This window comes from Manis pentadactyla, chromosome 1, assembly GCF_030020395.1.
Source record: "Manis pentadactyla isolate mManPen7 chromosome 1, mManPen7.hap1, whole genome shotgun sequence".
Lineage (NCBI taxonomy): Eukaryota > Metazoa > Chordata > Mammalia > Pholidota > Manidae > Manis > Manis pentadactyla.
In genome coordinates, this window is record NC_080019.1 from 211,095,575 (window position 1) to 211,117,135 (window position 21,561).

Sequence of the window (21,561 nt, forward strand, 5' to 3'; positions counted from 1 at the left end):
TACATCCCGGTTACTTATTTATTTTACAATTGGAAGTCTGTTTATATATATATATATATATATATATATATATATATATTTGTGTGTGTGTGTGTGTGTGTGAGGGCATCTCTCATATTTATTGATCAAATAGTTGTTAACAACAATAAATTTCTGTATAGGGGGGTCAATACTCAATGCACAATCATTAATCCACCCCAAGCCTAATTTTCGTCAGTCTCCAATCTTCTGATGCATAACGAACAAATTCTTACATGGAGTACAAATTCTTACATAGTGAATAAGTTACATGGTGAACAGTGCAAGGGCAGTCATCACAGAAGCTTTCGGTTTTGTTCATGCATTATGAACTATAAACAGTTCAAATATGAATACACATTTGATTTTTAAACTTGATTTATATGTGGATACCACATTTCTCTATTATTATTATTTTTTTTATTTTTTTATTTTTTTTATTTTATTTTATTTATTTTTTTATTTTAGATAATTATTTTTTATTGAAGGGTAGTTGACACACAGTATTACATTAGTTTCAGGTGTACAACTGCAAACCATTTTTTTTTTTTTTTAGATAATTATTTTTTATTGAAGGGTAGTTGACACACAGTATTACATTACATTAGTTTCAGGTGTACAACACAGTGATTCAACATTTATATACATGATAATTCTAGGTACCAGCTATCACCATACCAAGTTGTTACAATATTTTGACTATATTCCTTATGCTATACATTACATCCCGGTTACTTATTTATTTTACAATTGGAAGTGTGTACTTTTTTTTGGTTGTTGTTGTTAGGGCATCTCTCATATTTATTGATCAAATGGTTGTTAACAACCATAAAATTCTGTATAGGGGAGTCAATGCTCAATGCACAATCATTAATCCACCCCAAGCCTAATTTTCGTCAGTCTCCAATCTTCTGAAGCATAACGAACAAGTTCTTACATGGAGAACAAATTCTTACATAGTGAATAAGTTACATGGTGAACAGTACAAGGGCAGTCATCACAGAAACTTTTGGTTTTGCTCATGCATTATGAACTATAAACAGTCAGTTCAAATATGAATACACATTTGATTTTTATACTTGATTTATATGTGGATACCACATTTCTCTCTTTATTATTTTTAATAAAATGCTGAAGTGGTAGGTAGATACAACATAAAGGTAGAAAACATAGTTCAGTGTTGTAAGAGAGCAAATGTAGATGATCAGGTGTGTGCCTGTAGACTATGTGTTAATCCAAGCTAGACAAGGGCAATAAAACATCCACATATGCAGAAGATTTCTCTCAGAACAGGGAGGGTGAGGTTCTAAGCCTCACCTCTGTTGATCCCCAATTTCTCACCTGATGACCCCCCTGCGACTGTGCCTGTCTTAGGTTGTTCCTCCCTTGAGGAATCTTACCCGTCTCTGGCTAACCAGTCATCTTCCGGGGCCATACAGGGAAATGTTAAGTTGGTAAGTGAGAGAGAAGCCTTATTGTTTGAAATGGTTAGCTTTTTATTTCTTTGCATATTTATGCCCTGTGGCTTCTATGCCCAGCATTTGTCTTGAGGTATCTTTACCACTTGGAGGAGTTATGATACTCGGTAAATTTGATATGAGGCACGAATTCTATTTAAGAATTCGTTGTAATTAGGAAGGAAGAAGAAAAGCTATAGAAGTAGGAGGCGGGAGAAAACATGGGAAGATTGATTATTTCTTTGACACTATTATTATTATTTTTAATAAAATGCTGAAGTGGTAGGTAGATATGAGATAAAGGTAGAAAACAGAGTTTAGTGTTGTAAGAGAGCAAATGTAGATGATCAGGTGTGTGCCTGTAGACTATGTGTTAATCCGAGCTAGACGAGGGCAATAAACATCCATGTATGCAGAAGATTTCTCTCAGAACATGAGGGGGGAGGTTCTAAGCCTCACCTCTGCTGCTCCCCATTTTCTCACCAGATGGCCCCCTGCGACTGTGCCTGTCTTAGGTTGTTCCTCCCTTGAGGAATCTTACCCGTCTCTGGCTAACCAGTCATCTTCTGGGGCCATACAGGGAAATGTTAAGTTGGTAAGTGAGAGAGAAGCCTTATTGTTTGAAGAGGTTAGCTTTTTACTTCTTTGCATATTTATGCCCTGTGGCTTCTATGTCCAGCATTTGTCTTGAGGTGTCTTTACCACTTGGAAGAATTATGATACTCGGTAAATTCGACATGTGGCACGAGTTCTATTTAAAGGTTATGATTAGGTAGGAAGAAGAAAAGCTATAGAAGTAGCAGGCAGAAGAAAACCTGGGAAGATTGATTATTTCTTTGACATATCTTCTTGTAGAGTAACTTCAGCATGGATAGGTTTTAAACTACTAATTAAATTGTGCACACACATTAACATAAAAGGAATATAGTTACCTAACCAAAGCATACCTGTAATTACCAGCCATCTCCAGTGAAACCAAGAAAACCAGTTAGGCACCTTAGGCATTTGTGAAAACTTATCTATGATATGGTGGATATTGTCCAACTGAACTTAAAAAGTCTGAGAGAATTCAGATAAATTAGAACAACCCATTCCTGGGCATGTGAATATATTTTATAGAAACAGAATCAAATATGTATTCTATTCTACAGGTTATCTTTATAATATATCCATATTACCATATTGGAGTGTATTTTGATAACTGTATAGTGTTCCTTCTGATGGAGAATGCAAAGGATGGGTTATTTTGCAATGTTTAATTAATGTTGTATATATATCTTTGCATACTTACTTCAGGTCTTATTTTGGAGGAAAAACTAGGTTTTGGCCCTTGGACAAGGACAGTGTTATCTTGGTGTCCCCTTCTCCATGCTTCAGCGAGTGTGTTCTTCCTCTTTTGCTGCACCATCACTGAGATAGGTAATCATTGTACAGATCCATACTGTAAGTCATGTAAGCTAGTGGAGTCTTTTGGATGGGTTGCTAACATAGTGTGAAATATTTCAGAAAAGAGAGATACTAGGAGAAATTAAAAGCAAATATCTAGAATGAGAGAAAGGGTGTTTGTGTGGTGGGGAGGAAATTGAGTAAGAACTATAGCACTGGTGTGGCTAAAGTGGTACCTGGACACCCCAATTTGAGTTTTATAAAGATTTTTGAGGAAAGTGAGGTGACTAGGTTCACACTTTGTACCCCACTTTGTGCAATTAACCATGCATGATAAGTATGTAAAAGAAATAATTTAAAAGCTATCAGGATACCAATTGTCTTAGACTATACTCTGAGGATTCCTGGGGGTTGAAGATCCCCTTTAGGAGCAAGGTCAGCATCTGGCAGATGGTGGGTGCTCAGTAAATATTTGTAACAAGAATGAATTGAGGGGGAAGAAGAGTAAAAAAGCAGTCGACTAAGAGGTCCCTGGAGCAGCCGCCCTAGGTTCCACTGTGCATAAGCCGCCTCCAGGGCAGGTCCCCTTTGAAGAAGGGGTAGCAAATCTGGGAGGACTTTTGCCTTGAACGCTTGGGTTTGGCTCTCTTCCCTAAAGCTGCATGCATGTTTTACCCTACGATCCCGCAGTTCCACTCCATGGTGTACGAGCAGCAGAAATGCATATGAAGAGCTGTGAGCTCTTCAGAGTGTTTACAGAAATACTGCTATTCACAGTAGCCCCAACCTGGAAACTACCCAGATGCCAGTCAGTAGTAGAATCATAAATAATTAGGTTTTTAAAAAATTACTAATGATGAAATGTTTCAAAACACTAAAGGATGCAGGAGAAACAGATATCTAGTTTCTACCACCCAGATTTAACAAAGGTTAACATTTTGCTACATGTCTTTTTTTTTTTTTTTAAGAATAGAACCTTCTGGTGCCTGTCTTATCAGTCTTGGGGGCAGGGTAGAGTTGGGTGAGTGAGATGATACTGAAACACAAGAGTGGGATGAGCTGGGCTTTCTCTGCAAGTCTTGCCTTGACATGGAATGAATTACCTGTCACAGGCACCTAAACATCAAGCCGTCCAGTAAGTGAGAACATCCCCAGATTAGTTTCTGCAAGGACACAGCTGAAATAGAAAGAAGCCGTGCTTTTCACCTCTCCTGCTCTCTGAAAAATGAAACACCTTGCAGTATCCCTTAAGGACATAATGCCTCTTTTGTTGAAATAGATGAAAGAATTTGGCTTTTTCCATCAAATCGTGGTTGGAATACTGTGAATGTTTTGATTGTGTGGATGTGAAAAAAAGAACAAGAACAGTGGCCCAGCGATTGCTGTGATTGTTAGCGGGAACACATCCCCCTCTTACACTCAGCCCAGCTCATCAGGATGCAAACGATTGAGAGTACGTTTTACATGGTCGTGGGATAACCTTGAGTCTGCTCTAGTTTACATTAGAATCATCATTGGCAAATTTCCATTCTTTAGTTAGTGTCAGTGACAGTGCTGGGGATGACTTGCTGTGGCTGTCCTTCTGACTGTCAGCGAGGCCATGGTAGAGACTGGCTCCTTTTACTGAGTGCTTGTTAAGTACTGGGCATAGTTGTAAGGCCCACATGTGTATTTCCTCCTCATAACCTGTGAGGTGGGTACTGTTACTACCTCCAACTACAGATGAGAAATCAGGCTTGGAAGGTTCAGTAGGTTACCAGGGGTCACACCGTGAGTGGCAAAGCCCTGATTAAAATCTCATTTTGCATGGTTTCCAAGCAAGTTCTCAACCAGTCACTAAATGAGGGTCACTGCTATTGTTATTTGGGTTAAGGAACCATAATGGGGTGAAGGTCCTGGCCGCAGTTGGCAGAGGGCCTCCCAGTCCTATCTGATTTGACCTCCTCTATAGTATGAGGTTGGTGAGTCAGGGGCGTGCTCCCATTGCACAGATGAGGATTCTGAGGGGCCAGACAGATAGCGAACTTGCCCAGAGCCACACAGCAGATGTTAGGCTAGAAATTTGGACCAGGGTCTTTGAAAATCCACTCCAACTTTTACCCTGTGCTTTAAGCTTGATCTCTGAGCACTTTGGTTTACCTTCAACTCAGCACTTATTTGTAAGGTTGACCCTTTTCCCCATCTTTCTTTTTACTTGTTAGAGATTATAGAGGATTAGCTAGCAGTGGGTCTTTTAAAAATATTTATTGTAGATACATACTATATAAAATACATATTTAATCAATGTGGTGCTTTATGATATGAAATAATACTTCTTTGTTACAGATATATTTACATACAAATCTTTACCTTTGATTTTCTTGTAAGGGATTAGTTTGGTAACTTAAGTGGAAGTGGAAGACCCTGAGTGAGATTCCTTGTAGCGAGTCAGTTTTCTTCGAGTCGCCATAGCTAACCTCGGCTTGTTCTGCATTGCTCTGAGGTTGCAGCTGCTCCCTGGTGGTTACCTGTTAAAGGCGCTAACTGGAGACACCCAGAAGGGCCCGACTCTACCGTTCTGCACAGGTGAGGTTGGTGGATCATTGTCCAGTTGACACATGTCATTTCGAAATAGATTTCTGTGTTGTGGAAAAGGAACACAGTGGGCACCTTCATCTGTAAAAGGGTGAGAATGACAACCTAGTTAGTCAGTAGGAAAATATGATGGCAGGAAATAACATATGTAAAGACCCCAACACTGCACCCAGCTCACAGAAGGCTCTTAACAAATGGCCTCTTTCCTTCCTTATTTGGCCTGATGAGAATTATCTTCCTATTGACAGGCCTGTTGCACATCTCAGGACATGTTTAATCTTTGCAGCCTGGTCGCTCTGTCTCATGAGTGGGTCATTATGAGGAAGAAGACTGTCTTAGGAGGAAGAAGTTGTCTCCTGCCAGGTGGCCACTGTAGAAGCTCAGGCCTAGGCCATGTGTTATCTCCAGTCCCGGACCGACATACTCTGAAGCCACCATCTGACTGAAAAACCACAGAGCTGCAAGTCGGTCAGCGAGTCTCCAGGGTGGCAAGGAAGTAATTATCTCAAGCAAAAATAGAGTAGCACTTTAAGCCCTGGAGATGGAAGAGGGTTTGGGGCAGGACTCAGCATCTCAGCAGCCCAAGAAAACTGTTCTCCTAACCCAGTTTTTCAGACAGGATTTTTGAGCCTCAATTTTTGACAGCATTCCTGGTTACTGCCCTCATTGTCAGTGAGCTGGGAGTACATGAGGTTCAGCTTTAGGGATATATGGCAAATGTCAGAAATCTTCCAAAGCCTGAGTTGGCGGTCTCTGTGGTGGAAATACTGTGACGTGGAAAGTCAGAGGACTCTTGGCTGCCTCAGGTTGACTGGGCCTCTTAGTTCCCAATGAATATCTTCTTCCCTGAATTTCATAGTAGAAGAAAAAGCTAAGGGAAGAAGGAAAACTCAGAGAATATATTTCATTCCACTGACTGAGTCTAAAAAAGTGACTGGTACACAGTAGATACTCAGTAAACATTTGTTGAAAGAATACATGGAAGCCATGTTGTAATTACTACAGGGAATTCAAAGATGTTTAAGGGATGGACCAGAAGGTGTAGTTCCACTGGAAAGAGAGTGAACAGGTAATTAAAGTTATGGGGTGCTGTTAAAGCTGAGGATGATGTCATCCCCTCATCCTCAACTTTCCCCCTGACCTTCCTTAACCCTCTGTACCCTCAGAAAAAAAAGGACTTACTTGGAATCTGCTGGAGTGAGACAAATACAGCTGGCTAATCTGTAACAGAAAGATGCAAAGCTTACAGCTAAATGTCACAGGGTGGGTTTTCTGAAAATGTGTGCAGAGATAGAGCTTGGCGTAGAGAATATTTATTAGGGATCCACACCTGTGAGAGGGAGGGGGAGGAAGCAGAACTGGGAAGAAGGGGGAAACCAAGACTATAGTGCAGGCCCAAGAAGTCCTGGCCAGCCCCACAGGGGGCTCTGGGCTATGTATGGCCTGGAGGGTTGAGCTGTGGTAGGCCAAAGTGGGTGGGCCTTTGTGGCCCTGCCTGGGTAGCCACTGGTGGCTCTGCACAGCTCTGGGAAACCCCAAAGGAGCCAACAGCTGGTAGCCTCTTCTGACAGCCCTCCCAGGAGCTGGAGCAGCACTCCTTCCTTAAAGACGGACGTGGGCAGTGCACGTCCATGTCTCCTGTGCCAAGCGACACTCTGGGGGGGCGGTTGAAGCCTAAACTGCAAAGTGAAGAAATGTTTTAAGTCTATTTCCAGGAGCATTTATAACCCATTTGGGAGCCTGGGATGGCGGGAACCTATGGTGGGAGATTACAGATGTGCTGTTATCTGGGGCTGGGGCTTGAGTTGGGGACCAGGACCCGCTCAGTGCCTCGGATTGAAAGCTGGGTGATTACAGGCACTTTGCTGAAGCTGATTCCTGTTTGCTTTTCCAGTTCGTGCCCCATTCACTCTGTCTCTCTCCTCCCCAGGCCCAATCACCCGGTTCTCCACGTCTCCTGGAATGATGCCGTTGCCTTCTGCACATGGGCGGGAAAGCGGTTGCCCACGGAAGCTGAGTGGGAATACAGCTGTCGAGGAGGCCTGCAGAATAGGTACTGGAGGGTCTCAGCTTGCCTAACAGTATGTTGACCTTTCTGTACATCTGTGGGTCTTACTTTGGCTAGAACGTTGATTCAAAACAGCAACAACTCTTACGGGGCTTTCCTTATTGTCGTTGTTACATAGGCGACACAGATGCATGGGTCATCAACCCCTCACAGCCCCTCAAAGCCAAGTATCTGGTGAAGTGGGTTCCCTGCAGCCCCACAGTTCTCCAGCAACGCAGCCTCTCTGGCGTTACTTAGTCCTCCTCAGAACCTCTTGGCAGCCGACCTTGCTTTTACAATTTCTTCTTTTAGCCATCTCCTGAAACAGCAGTATTTCTCTTCTAGAGCCTAGAGACAGAAAATTCGTGTTCGAGTCACATCTTCTAGGAAAGGCTCCTTAAAATAGCAAAGGCTTTATAAAAAAGTGTGGTACAGTGGTGCCTGATCATGCTACCATATAAGTCCAGAATGATGTCTACTTTCCCAGCCTTCTAGAAGCCCTTCTTTTAGTTGTGTGATTTATATTCAGGCCTTCTGAGTACTTGGAAGAGACTTAGGTTGTTGTGAACTTGACAGGAACTAGTTATGCAGATGTCACAGAGAAAAAATTCTGACTAAAAGCTTTATTTGTTTATATGTTTCAATTTTTAAAAAACAGCTCACTCAGAACAAGCCAGCAATGTCCTCTCTTTCATTGCATTCCTTCTCTTGACTTTAACCCAGAAGCCTGTGCCTGTTTGACAGGCTGATGCCTGTGTCTCTTCTGACAGGCTTTTCCCCTGGGGCAACAAACTGCAGCCGAAAGGCCAACATTATGCCAACATCTGGCAGGGCGAGTTTCCTGTGACCAACACTGGAGAGGATGGCTTCCGAGGAACTGCGCCTGTGAGTAGCGAGACTTCCTAAGGAGGCAGCAGCCCCTGGGACCTGAGAACTGAGCAGAAATGGCTGAAAGGCATTGCTCACTCTCTCACCAACATGTTGCCGCTTCCTGGATTCATCCACTCCTGCACATAGCAAATACTAATAATTAATCAAATGCTCTTTTTTATAACACATTTTTCTTTCTGATTCCATGACACTTATTATAGAAACTTTGGAAAAACAGGAAAAATGTAAAGGAGAAAATTAAAAAGACCTAAAATCCTATTACCCAGAACTAACACCTGGTAGCATTTTGGTGCATTTTTTTCCCCACTCGTTTTCTCTGTTAATGATGCTAATAATGGCTAGAAGTTAGTGAGAGCTTGCAGTGTGTCAGACATGGTGCTAAGCCATTTGTATGAATTATCTCGTTTAATGTCAGTTCAACTCTGTAAGGTAGGTACTGTTAACTCCATTTTCTAGGAGAGCATTCCCAGGCACAGAGAGGCTAATCAACTTGCCCAAGGTGACACAGCTGGAAAGCAGCACAGGCAGAATTTGAACTAGGTCCATTTGTTTCCAAAGCTCATGCTCTTAACTACCGTATATGCCAGCATATGTGTTTCCTGTGTATGCACCTATGTATTTTTTATAGACTGCTTTTGGGTCCTCCTCAATGCAGTATTTAAAATGCTACTGTTTTTACCTGTTTAGTAGGAGGAACATTTTATCAGTTCTTCCCAAATACATTCTCTGTTAGCATCTGGACAACCCATCATTTGGATTAGTGCTAATTCATTTACCTATTATGGTTGCAAATTTAGGTTTTGTCTGTTGCTTTGCTAAACAGTACAGGGAGCATCTTGTGCATAAAATATTGTATCTCTGATGATGTTTTTATGATAGCTTCCCAGCAGTGAAATTAATGAGCAAAAGACTAGAAAACTTTCTTGGTGTTTTAGATAATATGGCCAAATTGTTTTCCAGAATGTGTGTGACATGTTTCTCTCCTAGAGTGTGCAAAAGTTTCTTTCTCACTGTTCTTTTGCTGGCAAAATCATAAACTAATGAAGCAGTGGTCAAAACATTTCATTTTCTTTTAACACAGCGAGGAAAGAAATCTTGTGGTAGGGAAATAGCACCTGCCTGGATTTGTTGTTACAAGGAATAATTTTCTTTCAACAATCTTTCAAACAGTTGTCGTTTAAAAAAAAATTTTGTATTTTTGTTTCACACAAAAATAATTCTTCCATAATTTATTTATAAATGTAACACAGATATGTCATTTGGAACATGACTAAATGATTCCAAAATTTCAGCTGAAATAATAAACGAGAGAAGGACCTTGACAATTTTGCAAAAGAAGAGTGAGACCTTCGACCTGGTAGAAATTTATAAAATATTTTCATCAATAATAGGTAAAGCATTACAGTTTTATTTTTTGCAGAATTAATGTAAAAGATGGATTGCATGAGAATATATAGCCCTTAAATAGGTAAAAGAGTACATATGTGTGTGCATATAAAATTCCATGTATGTGAGTGAAGATACGTTAAAGGAACCAACTCAAACCAGTAAGAAATGGGTGCATTTATTCAATAGAGGGAAAAGATTCATCAGACCATTTAATAGTTGGTTCCTCTGAAGTTTCCTTCAGGATATCTGTTGCTCTTGCAGGCAAATAGTTTTATTCAGTAACATGAGTGAGTAGAAGTCTTAGGGACTGGAGGACCTCAACCTTTTTTCAATCTTTACGTGGGCAAGAAGCCCAGCCCATGCCTCATGGGCCACTTTTGGTCGGTACAACTGACACTGCAGGGTGACAGGATTATCAGATAAGGTTTCTGAGGAGGGGGCTCATGAGCCCCAGGGAAGGTGTTGATGCAGACAGCAGGACAGCGGCCCTCCACGTGTTGCACACTGCCAAGGACTGTGTGACAGCTCACCCATAATGCACTAACTCTGACTGTGAATGGTGTTGGACGCAGCCTTTTTGGCAGTGGACACCGGGGAGAGACTGGCATGAGAAGGGTTTCCTCCATGATGCCCCTCAAGGATGCCAGGCTGGGAGAAGTAGGGCCACTGCGGTGACTCTCGGAGCCTTAGGTGTGGGCTTCTGATGGACCGACAAATGATAGAGGCGCCTGCCAGTTTTAGTAAAAGGCCGGGAAGGTTGTATTGGACAGTTGGAAATCTTTTACAGTGCTTACTGCTATCGTTTCCTATCACAATTTAAAGAAAACAGTCATTTATTCTCAAGTCAGTGCACCTTTCAGAAAACACAAAGTTCCATATGAAGTAAGGACACTTTATAGATGTTTAGAGTTGGAACATTAAACTGGGAGTTCGGCATATGTTTCCTTGGAATATATTCAGCAGAACTTCCCTGAGGAAATTGCCTTGGAAGTCCTAAGACAAAATTAGAACAGTTACTAGGAGCCCTTGAAGAACCAGTTTGAGAAGCAGGACCTAAGGAGAAAGAAGCAAGTTGGAGAGAGGCAACTTCCACCCATGTTTGGAATGAGACTTAATGAGACCTGTGTCTTTAAATTGGGACTGTTTACCCAGAGAGTTATCTCCCGTCCAACTTAGCTGTCCTGTTGTGTCCACATGCTCTGGTCAGTTGAGAGCAGAAATTTAACTTTAGTGATGGCATGGACTACAATGGAACAGCTCTCTCATGTACTGTTTTATTATTTTTGCTCTGATTTTAAATTGAGCAAACTGTTCTGACTACAGTGAACCTAAAGAATTGGATTTATATTTTGCAAGGCTGCTGTTACACAGTTATTAGTTTGTTTTGGTTTTAATGTCCGTCAGTTCATTCACCTGAAAATAAGCATGTTTGAAGTATTTTCATATACATTTGTTTTCTTTCGAGGTTTCTGAAAGGAAGCTTTGGTTTGTGCAGTTAACATAACAATGAGCAGTTAAAGTGTTTCTTGTCCTTAGTGGTGCACTCTCATGTTGTAATTTTGGGGCACTGACCTCCAGATTTTACCTCAATAAAGCATCAAATTATTTGGGAGAAAAAACCCCAGACCTTTGAGTAGATACTACCTCATCTTATTGTTTAATAGCACCAGATAGGTAAAATTGCTTGCCCAACAGCACTGAGTGTTGGCACGTAGAAAGGCCCCTCAGGTACACTGACTGGTGAACCTCCTCCGCTTTTGTGTTCTGTAAGCCTGCAGAACGATTCCTGCCTCCAGAATGTCTCCTTCATCTCACGATTGCTCTTGTGCCCTGGTTCCTTCCCTTTCCTCCCTGAAACAGGTCATTCTCTTCTCTCCCTTCCTACTCCATCCTACTGTTACTCCAGCTTCGTGATCCTCTCTGAATTCTTGAAAGAACAGGTTATACCTGTGGCCTCTCCTCCTCTATTGTCTTTCTGACCCTTAAACTCTGACCTCAGTCCCAGGGAGACAGCTCCTCTATCTTTGTGAGGAGGTGTCTCCCTCCCTACTCATCCCACTCTGCCTTTTAGAATGGGATTTTTTGTTTTTGGCATATTCCTCTTTCCTTTATCTTTAAGCTCTTTGACTTCTGAAGTCACTGAACCCTTCTGCCTTCAGTTGACATGCATGGAATTACTGAATGAAGCCATGGGTAAGGACTGCAGTTTCCATAATGAACGCTGAGTATGGAAGCAAGTGGTAGAATTTTTCAGCTTTGCAGCTCATGCGGATTACGTTCTTTTTGGAGTAGCTTCATAACTGTGATTGAAGTGTTCTGAATTGCCCAAGTATCACATGTTTCCATATTCATGTGTCAACCTGAAACCTTCTGAAGCCAAATAGAAATGAATTTTAATTTATTCATTCCTTTAGTCCTACTTCATTAATATGAGAAAAAAAAAATCCCAAAGATAACTTGCTATTTTTTTCATTTTAAAAATGAAAGTTTTCTAGGATATGGGGAGGAAGGATATGGACACCAGAACTACCAAAACTGACTAGTTCCAACACGGAGGAGAAGTTGATCCTTACTTCACCTCAAGATACATTAAACACTCACTTAGCATAATAAAACTGCACCTCTTGGCACCATGGCAAGTTCCGAGGAAGAGACCATCTAAGGACAAAAAAGATGGTGTCACCCTGTAATCCCAGAAATCCCCTCCCTATTCTGAGAAAACACCCCCTAACCCAGTGAATATTCCACTGATGCTTAAACCCCAGCTACATGACCACCCAGCCTGAATCCCACCACGCTGCGTACCTCTGGAGCATGCCTGCACTCCCTCCTTGAGTGTGTTGTTTGCTTTATTAAACTACCCTTTGCTTATTAAAAAAAAAAGAAAAATGTTCTTCATGTTTTAGAATTTCCATTAAGAAAATATTGGGAAAAATTTTTAAGTCACTAAAATAGCAAAACAGTTCTGTACTTACCATTGTTCAGTTAAAATTTTTTCTCTTGTCCCCCTCCTCCTCTCCCTCCATCTCATAAAAGCTCTGTGCTTTGCGTCTGTGTCTGTGACACTATTGTGTGGCAGACTGTCTGACCTGACTGTTGAAATGTGATACAATTGCTTGCAGGAGAACCTGTACAGTTGGCCTCATACTTGCAGACTCCAGAGACTTCAGACGCTGTATTACAAATATGCTTGATAATAAAACTCACATTTTCTTTATAAATGCAGGTTTCCTCAATGTTTTGATAATGGATGAAGCTTAAAGATAAGATGACGAGTTGGAGTAGGCTGGTGGAGAGGACGAAATTGGTTGGGGTCTCGATGCTGAAAGACATTGTGTGGCCAGCATAGCTCAGCTCTGATGACAGGACTTACAACTGGGTCTAATAGGATGCTTCTGTTATGTTTTTGAAGGTCTAAATATCATCCACCCCAAAGATACAGATTTGACTTATGATCACTATTAGTCTCTCTACTAGGAATAATTTCATTAGTTTTCCTACCATGTAATATAAACTCCATTAGGCTTCTAAACTCCCCTTGAGAGCTCAGAGCTGAGAAGTATCTCTTTTCTTTGTTTTTACACTGGCCAAATTATATTTTGACTATGGCAATGAAAATTAATATTTCATACTTTGAAAGTATGGCTCTTAGTGCATTTCTGCATCAAAAAGGTTTTCTGAACAAGGTAAGTAGTTTGACAGTATAATTCCCTTTCTCTCATTTTTAGGTTGATGCCTTTCCTCCCAATGGTTATGGCTTATACAACATAGTAGGGAATGCGTGGGAATGGACTTCAGACTGGTGGACCATTCACCATTCTGCTGAAAAAACGCTTAACCCAGTGAGTATCATTCTCAGAGTGTATATTGTGAAAAGTTTAGATCCATCCTCTGGACAGTCTGTGGCAAGATTTTCATGCTTCTGAGAGATATTTATTTACTCTTGAAATTAATCTTGGAATTTCTCCGAAGATATTTTAGCACATGTTTTTTATTTAACCTTAAAATATTGTGTAGAAATGTCTTTGAGGATTTATATGCTTCTTTATTGTGATGGTTATAATTATTTAAGGGAATATGCCTGTAACTTTTGAAATTATATTCAGTGTCATACTGATCAGAGTGAGATATATAAATAACTATGCAAAATTCATTAATGTTTTATTAATAGCTAGTGAGATCTGCTAGATGGTATTCATCATGCAGCTAATGGCCTGCATTTTGATTGGTTGAAGTTTTGATTCAGGAACATGATGTGGCAAAAATGAGGAGTATTTTCTGGGTGAATTGTTGAATCAGGAAGTTGAGTCATTCAGTGCTTATTTCCTGAACTCTACAGTATGTCAGTTCAGTGCATCATTTACCTTGGAAATTGAAACAACCATGTTTGTCTAAGTTTTGCTTATTCTGGTATCAGAAGAATGTAGACTGCAACTACTGTATACTACTCTGCTTCTAAAACCAAAAGTTCTCCCATCAGAATATTCAAAAATTGAGACACTTCATGGTCATGGAGGTGAGAAGTAGTTCCTTTATTTTTTTATTTTTTTATTTTTATTTTTTTTGATAATTATTTTTTATTGAAGGGTAGTTGACGCACAGTATTACATTACATTAGTTTCAAGTGTACAACACAGTGATAAAACATTTATATACATAATTCTAGGTTCTAGCTATCACCCTACCAAGCTGTTACAATATCTTGACTATATTCCTTATGCTATACATTACATCCCGGTTACTTATTTATTTTACCATTGGAAGTCTGTCCTTTTTTTTTTTTTGTGAGGGCATCTCTCATATTTATTGATCAAATGGTTGTTAACGACAATAAAATTCTGTATAGGGGAGTCAATGCTCAATGCACAATCATTAATCCACCCCAAGCCTAATTTTCGTCAGTCTCCAATCTTCTGAGGCATAACAAACAAGTTCTTACACGGAGAACAAATTCTTACTTATTTGTATTCTATGTAACTTATTCATTCAAATAATGAATAAGTTACATAGTGAACAGTACAAGGGCAGTCATCACAGAAACTTTTGGTTTTGCTCATGCGTTATGAACTATAAACAGTCAGTTCAAATATGAATACTCATTTGGTTTTTATACTTGATTTATATGTGGATACCACATTTCTCTCTTTATTATTATTATTTTTAATAAAATGCTTAAGTGGTAGGTAGATACAAGATAAAGGTAGAAAACATAGTTTAGTGTTGTAAGAGAGCAAATGTAGATGATCAGGTGTGTGCCTGTAGACTATGTGTTAATCCAAGCTAGACAAGGGCAATAAAACATCCACGTATGCAGAAGATTTCTCTCAGAACATGAGGGGGGAGGTTCTAAGCCTCACCTCTGTTGATCCCCAATTTCTCACCTGATGACCCCCCTGCGACTGTGCCTGTCTTAGGTTGTTCCTCCCTTGAGGAATCTTACCCGTCTCTGGCTAACCAGTCATCTTCCGGGGCCATACAGGGAAATGTAAAGTTGGTAAGTGAGAGGGAAGCCTTATTGTTTGAAATGGTTAGCTTTTTATTTCTTTGCATATTTATGCCCTGTAGCTTCTATGCCCAGCATTTGTCTTGAGGTATCTTTACCACTTGGAAGAATTATGATACTCGGTAAATTTGATATGAGGCACGAATTCTATTTAAGGGTTGTAATTAGGAAGGAAGAAGAAAAGCTATAGAAGTAGCAGGCGGAAGAAAACATGGGAAGATTGATTATTTCTTTGACATATCTTGTAGAGTAACTTCAGCATGTATAGGTTTTAAGCTACTACTTAAATTGCACACACACATTAACATAATAGGAGTATAGTTACATAACCAAAGCATACCTGTAATTACCAGCCATCTCCAGTGAAACCAAGAAAACCAGTTAGGCACCTTAGGCATTTGTGAAAACTTATCTATGATATGGTGGATATTGTCCAACTGAACTTGAACAGTCTGCGAGAAATCAGACAAATTAAAACAACCCATTCCTGGGGAATGTTCACATCCCTTATGTTCTTTTAAAAGTAAATAGTCTGTAGTTGTAAGATTTTGGAGCACTACAATTTGCACTTCTCCTAATTCTTGGTTGAGTTCCAACAGTATAGATCCAGTCAAATTTGTTGTTTTACTGTATGCACAGGCCAGCTTAGATATCTCCTTCATCATTCCCATGGAAAGTCCAGGAACTGGTGGGATGAGTGCATCTACAGCTGTAGCAATGCGTGGATCTTTGTTGGGGTTTTTTGATGATCATCTTCTGGCATGAGTCTTCCAGAGAGTGCTGATGTTGGAAGTTCTCTTTCATATCGTATCTTAGTTCATTTTCGGGGTAGCCCAATTAGGCTTTGATCTTCTGTATAAACACAAACAGGCGCTTTGCCTACACTTTTATATGCCCTTTATACCCTTGTGTAGAACTCATTGGTGGTTACCACACAGGAACTGCCCTTTTTTGTTTTGTTTTGTTTTGTTTTGTTTTTGGTATCACTAATCTACACTTACATGACAAATATTATGTTTACTAGGCTCTCCCCTATACCAGGTCTCCCCTATAAACCCCTTTACAGTCACTGTCCATCAGCAGAGCAAAGAGAAGTAGTTCCTTTAAAATAATGTCTCTGAATATTTTTTGCTCTCTGAATGGATTAGGGGGAGGGAATACCATTTAAAAATCCTATCTCCAGCAAACTAGACATCCCTAAGTCAGATCCAAGATTGTGTATTTTCACCAAAACTAGCTAAACTGGTTACTTAATTTTAAACCATAACCTTTTGAAAAGGCACAAAGGGTAATGATAACAAAAACTAATTCTTCAATCTCCTCTTAGTGGAGGGTTCAGCAGCTCAGAGTAATTGACGAACTTATCAGACTCTGTGCCTCGGGCGATTTTTCAGAATGTGGGGATGAGTTTGATATGCTTGATCTGTCTTCCTGGAAGAACAGGTGGGCTGCTCATGAATAGTTTGGAGACACAAATCTACTCTCCTGGGTGTAGATGATAAAGCTGTGTTCTTCAGAAACGTCACTCCCCCTCATTTCCCTTGTACGTTCTGACAGGGCCGGTAGAAGTAGAGGTCAAAGACAAGCCATCTCTCCAAAATGGGAATAGATTGTGAATTGCTTGGTGGGTTTGTCGTTGGGAAATGCCGTTTTCTACTGGCAAGATGTGACTTGGCGTTTGCTCTCAGAATCAGAAATAGAATTTACCCCCTCAGATGGAAGCATCTGCATGTTGGAAAGGAGGTGCACAAGGCTTCAGAATTCTGGCAGGCTGTGAACGTCTCTATCTGACCATCTGTTGTCAAGTGCTTATTAGTTTTCAGTTTTCTAACTGCTTGTGTTTCATCTAAGGATTTGCAGAAAAATTCATATTTTTCTTGTTCTCACCAGTCCTGGGCTCTATCTTGGAAGTTGTCCTTGCTCTATAAATTGTTCTCATTTTAAGTTTCTCTTTGTCACAGTGGCCTCATTTGCCTCCTGATTGGACTGATATAAAGTTCAAGACTTTTGAAACTAAATCCCCACTCCCAAGAAAACTGACTCCAGGCTGCAGATTCTTTCTCTACAGCTTTCCTTCATTTCTAGTGTCATTTTCGTCTCTCATCTGGGTTACTGCATCCGCCCCCCAGTTGGGCCCCATGCCTTCATTCTCTGCTTTGTTGCCCCTGGAACAGTATTTATAGAGAACAAATCTAATGCTCTCGCTACTCTGTTTAAAATCCTTCAGTGGCTTCTTGTCCAGAGCATAAAGTACAAACTCCTCAACATGACTTCTGAAAGCTAAAATAATTTAGCCTTTGCTGATCTCTCTCTCGCCATGCCTTTTTTTCTTCTTTAGACATTTAAGTATGAAATGTTATAAACATTCAGAAAAGTGCAAAAAGTAGTATAACAGATAACCTGTGTACCTACCATTTAGATTTAACATTTATCAGCAGTAGGCTGAATTTCTTTTAACTAAAGAAAAAGAACAGGAATTGTTTTTGTCAACATTTGGTGTTACCAGTACTTCTAGTGTAAGCTGTTCTGGTCAATGTATAATGGTGTGTCACTGGATTTTTTAGTCACCATATGTTAAAGTGTGCATCTGATTAACTCTAGCATCTGGCTCTCCTGTCCATCTGCATCTGTCCTTTGTTGTTGTTCTTGTTTTTTTTTTTTTGGTCATATCTTGTTTACTCATATAACTAACTTTTTTGATTGAGTACCAGATGTTGTATGTGAAAAATCAGACAGAGTATTTGAGATCTTGACAGTATGATTTTTGTTTAGGGAGGATTTACCTTTGCTTCTGGAAACTTCTGTTTCAGATTAGTTTATTCCAATCAGGAATTGAGATGATTTAAGGCTGAGCTTCAGTCCCTGCCGGGGCTAGCCGGGGTATAGTGCAGGGTGCCCACTGAAAGTCCAGGAGTTTTACCATGACTCTTCTTTCTTAGAGGGCCCTGAACTCCAGTTTTTTGTTTCTCTAGGCCATCAATGTATTAAAAGTTCTTTTCAGCTTCTCAGCCTTATAGCTTCCGCCATTTGAATCAACAGACCTCTAGGGAAGATAGGTTCACATCTTGGGGCTTCCCTTCTCTCTGGGTTGTGATCCCTGCAGTTCCTCACAGATGGATGGTTTCATTGGGTCTGTTTAAAGCTCCTATTTCTCTTTGAGGTCTTAATTGACTTGTCTTCCTTCCCTAAAGGCCTGTGTATCTAAGTGCCTAGCAAAGAACTTGTTATGTAATCATAGTGGTTGTTCCTATAATAAAGCCAATTCCAGATACATAGAATTGAGAGAGTTTGACTTGTTGACATTCCAGGTGTTTCAAAAGCAAAGGCTAGTTAGGAGCAGACATTTTGAGGGAAAGTTCTGGACCAAAATATACATGTGATTAGTAAACATTTGAAACCAGGAACTGACCTCTTGAGTATTATGTATATAGCGTCACATTAGCTCTGAGACAAACTCATAATGCCAAATCATTTTAAAGCTTCTTTGGAGAGCTTGGGAAGAAAAGTCAGTGCTCTGCATGCAAAGGCTATTCAGGAAATATCTTTTTCTTATTCAGTGCCTTGCAGAGAGCAAAAGTTAATCATTATTGTTTGTTTTATTGGACAGTCGTTTATGGCCACAGCAGGTGGTAGAAACACGTTGTGTGCTTGTACACACAATTCTGAGAGAGGCTGAAGTATTTATATGACTGTATAAAGTGAGAGCTGGTTTGGTCTTAGCTGCTAGGAGGTTATGGGGACCGTGTGTGCCTGTATATTCTGGAGTTGCTTAAGATGCATCACCTCTGTCACAGAGATGCAATCCAGAGTGTGGCCATTGCTGCCACTATTGTTATTTTAACCAAATTTTTTTTAAAAAGGTGACCTGATGGTTTTTTTCCTTTTTTGTTACCTAACCCTGAGAACCATGTTAATCTGTGGCAGTATGTAGTTCTTCCAGTCAAAGACTGTATAGATCTTACATGGCACCTGCCTGGGCCTGCTCCCTCTCAATACCCAGGTACCATGCTGACTTGCTCACTGATGATGTGAAGGGATGGGAGTAATCTATAGTATCTGTGCCACTCTAACTTAGAGGTACACAGTTTCATTTGGGTAGCGTTTTTTCTAAGGAAAGAATGCCAGTCTTGGAATTAAGTCAGAGTAATTTGGATTATAGCTGAGCCACTTAAAAGTAAAGGAATGCATCTGAACTTAGAATATATCTTAAGTTTCCTTATCTACAGATTGGGACTAATTACATCAATCTCAAGAATCTATGAAATTAAACTTGATAATGTATGTGAAAATACTGTGTACCTCAGAAGTACTATTGCTATTTGCTCTTTTTGTTTAAATTGTGTTTTGGCTAGTTAATTGAAATATTATATGCTTCTATTGAGCTGGGTTAGTGAAGAATAGTGGTCTTTGGAAAGAGGGGAAGAAAGTGATATTTATAAATAACGAGTGCTTGATATTGCTCCTATCCTCACCTCTTGTTGGCATATCACATAGTCATCCTAACAGTGAAAAACTTTGTCCTGCTTCATGGCTCATTAAAGCCCAAAGGGAATAAAGTTTTCCAAAAAGTATTTTTCCTCTGAATGAATCCCTGCTGCTTGCCAAATTCTATTAGCCAGAGATTGTTTTGTTTATGTCAACGTGGAATTTGATTGTTCACTTAGATTGTATAGCTCAAGACACTTTGGGAAATGTGTTCTGTTTTGCAAGGCTGCTTTGTTGTTGTGTAGAATTGATCAGGGAGGCCATAAGCCCTCCTTGTCTGCAGCTTGCACTCTGCTTGTTTTGACGGACCCTCCTCTGAGCCCTTGCCCATCACACGTGGCACATGCCCACCCTCTGACCTGAGGTGAACATGTACAGCATGCTAGCAGGTAACAAACTTGTCAGTTCTGCTCAAGTACTTCTTTGCCATTGGGTGACTAGACTTGGGACTTAGACTTACATTACTTTTGTCTGTCCTCTAAATTCCATACTTGATTGCTCTTCTTCCCAATAACCCTCCTCTGGACTAACTCCACTGCATGAATCAATGAATTTTGTGCAATAAAAATGTTAGACTCCTATCAGCAGAACAAAAAGGCATCCTACAGTATGGGAAAATATATTCATAAATGACTTATCCAGTAAGGGGTTAACACCCAAAATATATAAAGAGTTCACATGCCTCAACACCCAAAAAACAACCCAATTAAAAAATGAGCAGAGGATCTGAACAGATGCATCTCCAAAGAAGAAATTCAAATGACCAACAGACATATGAAAAGATGCTCCACATTGCTAATTATCAGGGAAATGCAAATTAAAACCACAATGAGATATCACCTCACACCAGTTAGGATGACCAACATTGAAAAGACTAGGAACAACAAATACTGGCGAGGATGTGGAGAAAGGGGAACCCTCCTACACTGCTAGTGGGAATGTAAGCTAGTTCAACCATTGTGGAAAGCAATATGGAGGTTCCTCAGAAAACTAAAAATAGAAATACCATTTGACCCATGAGATCCATTCCTAGGAATTTACCCAAAGAAAACAAGTTCTCAGATTCAAAAAGACATACGGACTCCTATGTTTATTGCAGCACTATTTAAATAGCCAAGATATGGAAGCAACCTAAGTGTCCATCAGTAGATGAATGGATAAAGAAGAGGTGGTACATATACACAATGGAATATCATTCAGCCATAGAAAGAAGACAAATCCTACCATTTGCAACAACATGGATGGAGCTAGAGGGTATTATGATCAGGGAAATAAGCCAGGTGGAGAAAGACAAGTACCACATGATGTCACTCATTTGTGGAGTATAACAACGAAACAAAACTGAAGGAACAAAACAGCAGCAGAATCACAGACTCCAAGAAGGGACTAGTGGTTACCAAAGGGAAGGGGTTGGGGAGGGCGGGGAGGGAGGGAGGGAGAAGGGGACTAAGGGGCATTATGATTAGCACTCAAAATATAGGTAGGTCTTGGGGAAGGCAGTAAAGCATGAGGACAAGTAATGACTCTATAGCATCTTACTATGCTGATGGACAGTGGTGACTGAAATGGGGTGGAGGGGACTTGATAATATGGGTGAATGTTGAAACCACAATGTGGCTTCATAAGACTGTATATCAATAATACCTTAATTAAAAAAAATGTTAGACTCTTGCTTGGCCTGTCTCCTGGTCTTTCTCTGTGTGTGGCATGAGACTGTCCTTGTCACAGCCTGGCCAAAAACAGTAAATATCATATCCCCCTTCTTGAGACTGCCACACCCATGGACCAGCCCAACAGCAGCCTAATCAATG

The 21,561-nt window shown here is 40.2% G+C and overlaps 1 protein-coding gene across 3 annotated transcripts in view; it reads left to right on the forward strand.

Moving 5' to 3' along the window:
* The window catches only part of SUMF1 (sulfatase modifying factor 1), a 92,472-nt gene that overhangs the window by 44,646 nt on the left and 26,265 nt on the right, over positions 1-21,561 (forward strand). For 2 of the 3 annotated variants that reach the window (XM_036878373.2, XM_036878372.2), the window contains exons 4-7: positions 5,344-5,426; positions 7,366-7,488; positions 8,253-8,367; positions 13,491-13,604. In XM_036878373.2, coding sequence (XP_036734268.2) covers positions 5,344-5,426; positions 7,366-7,488; positions 8,253-8,367; positions 13,491-13,604 — 435 coding nt within the window. The remainder of the gene's footprint in view (positions 1-5,343; positions 5,427-7,365; positions 7,489-8,252; positions 8,368-13,490; positions 13,605-21,561) is intronic. The other variant, XM_036878374.2, reaches the window with a different exon arrangement.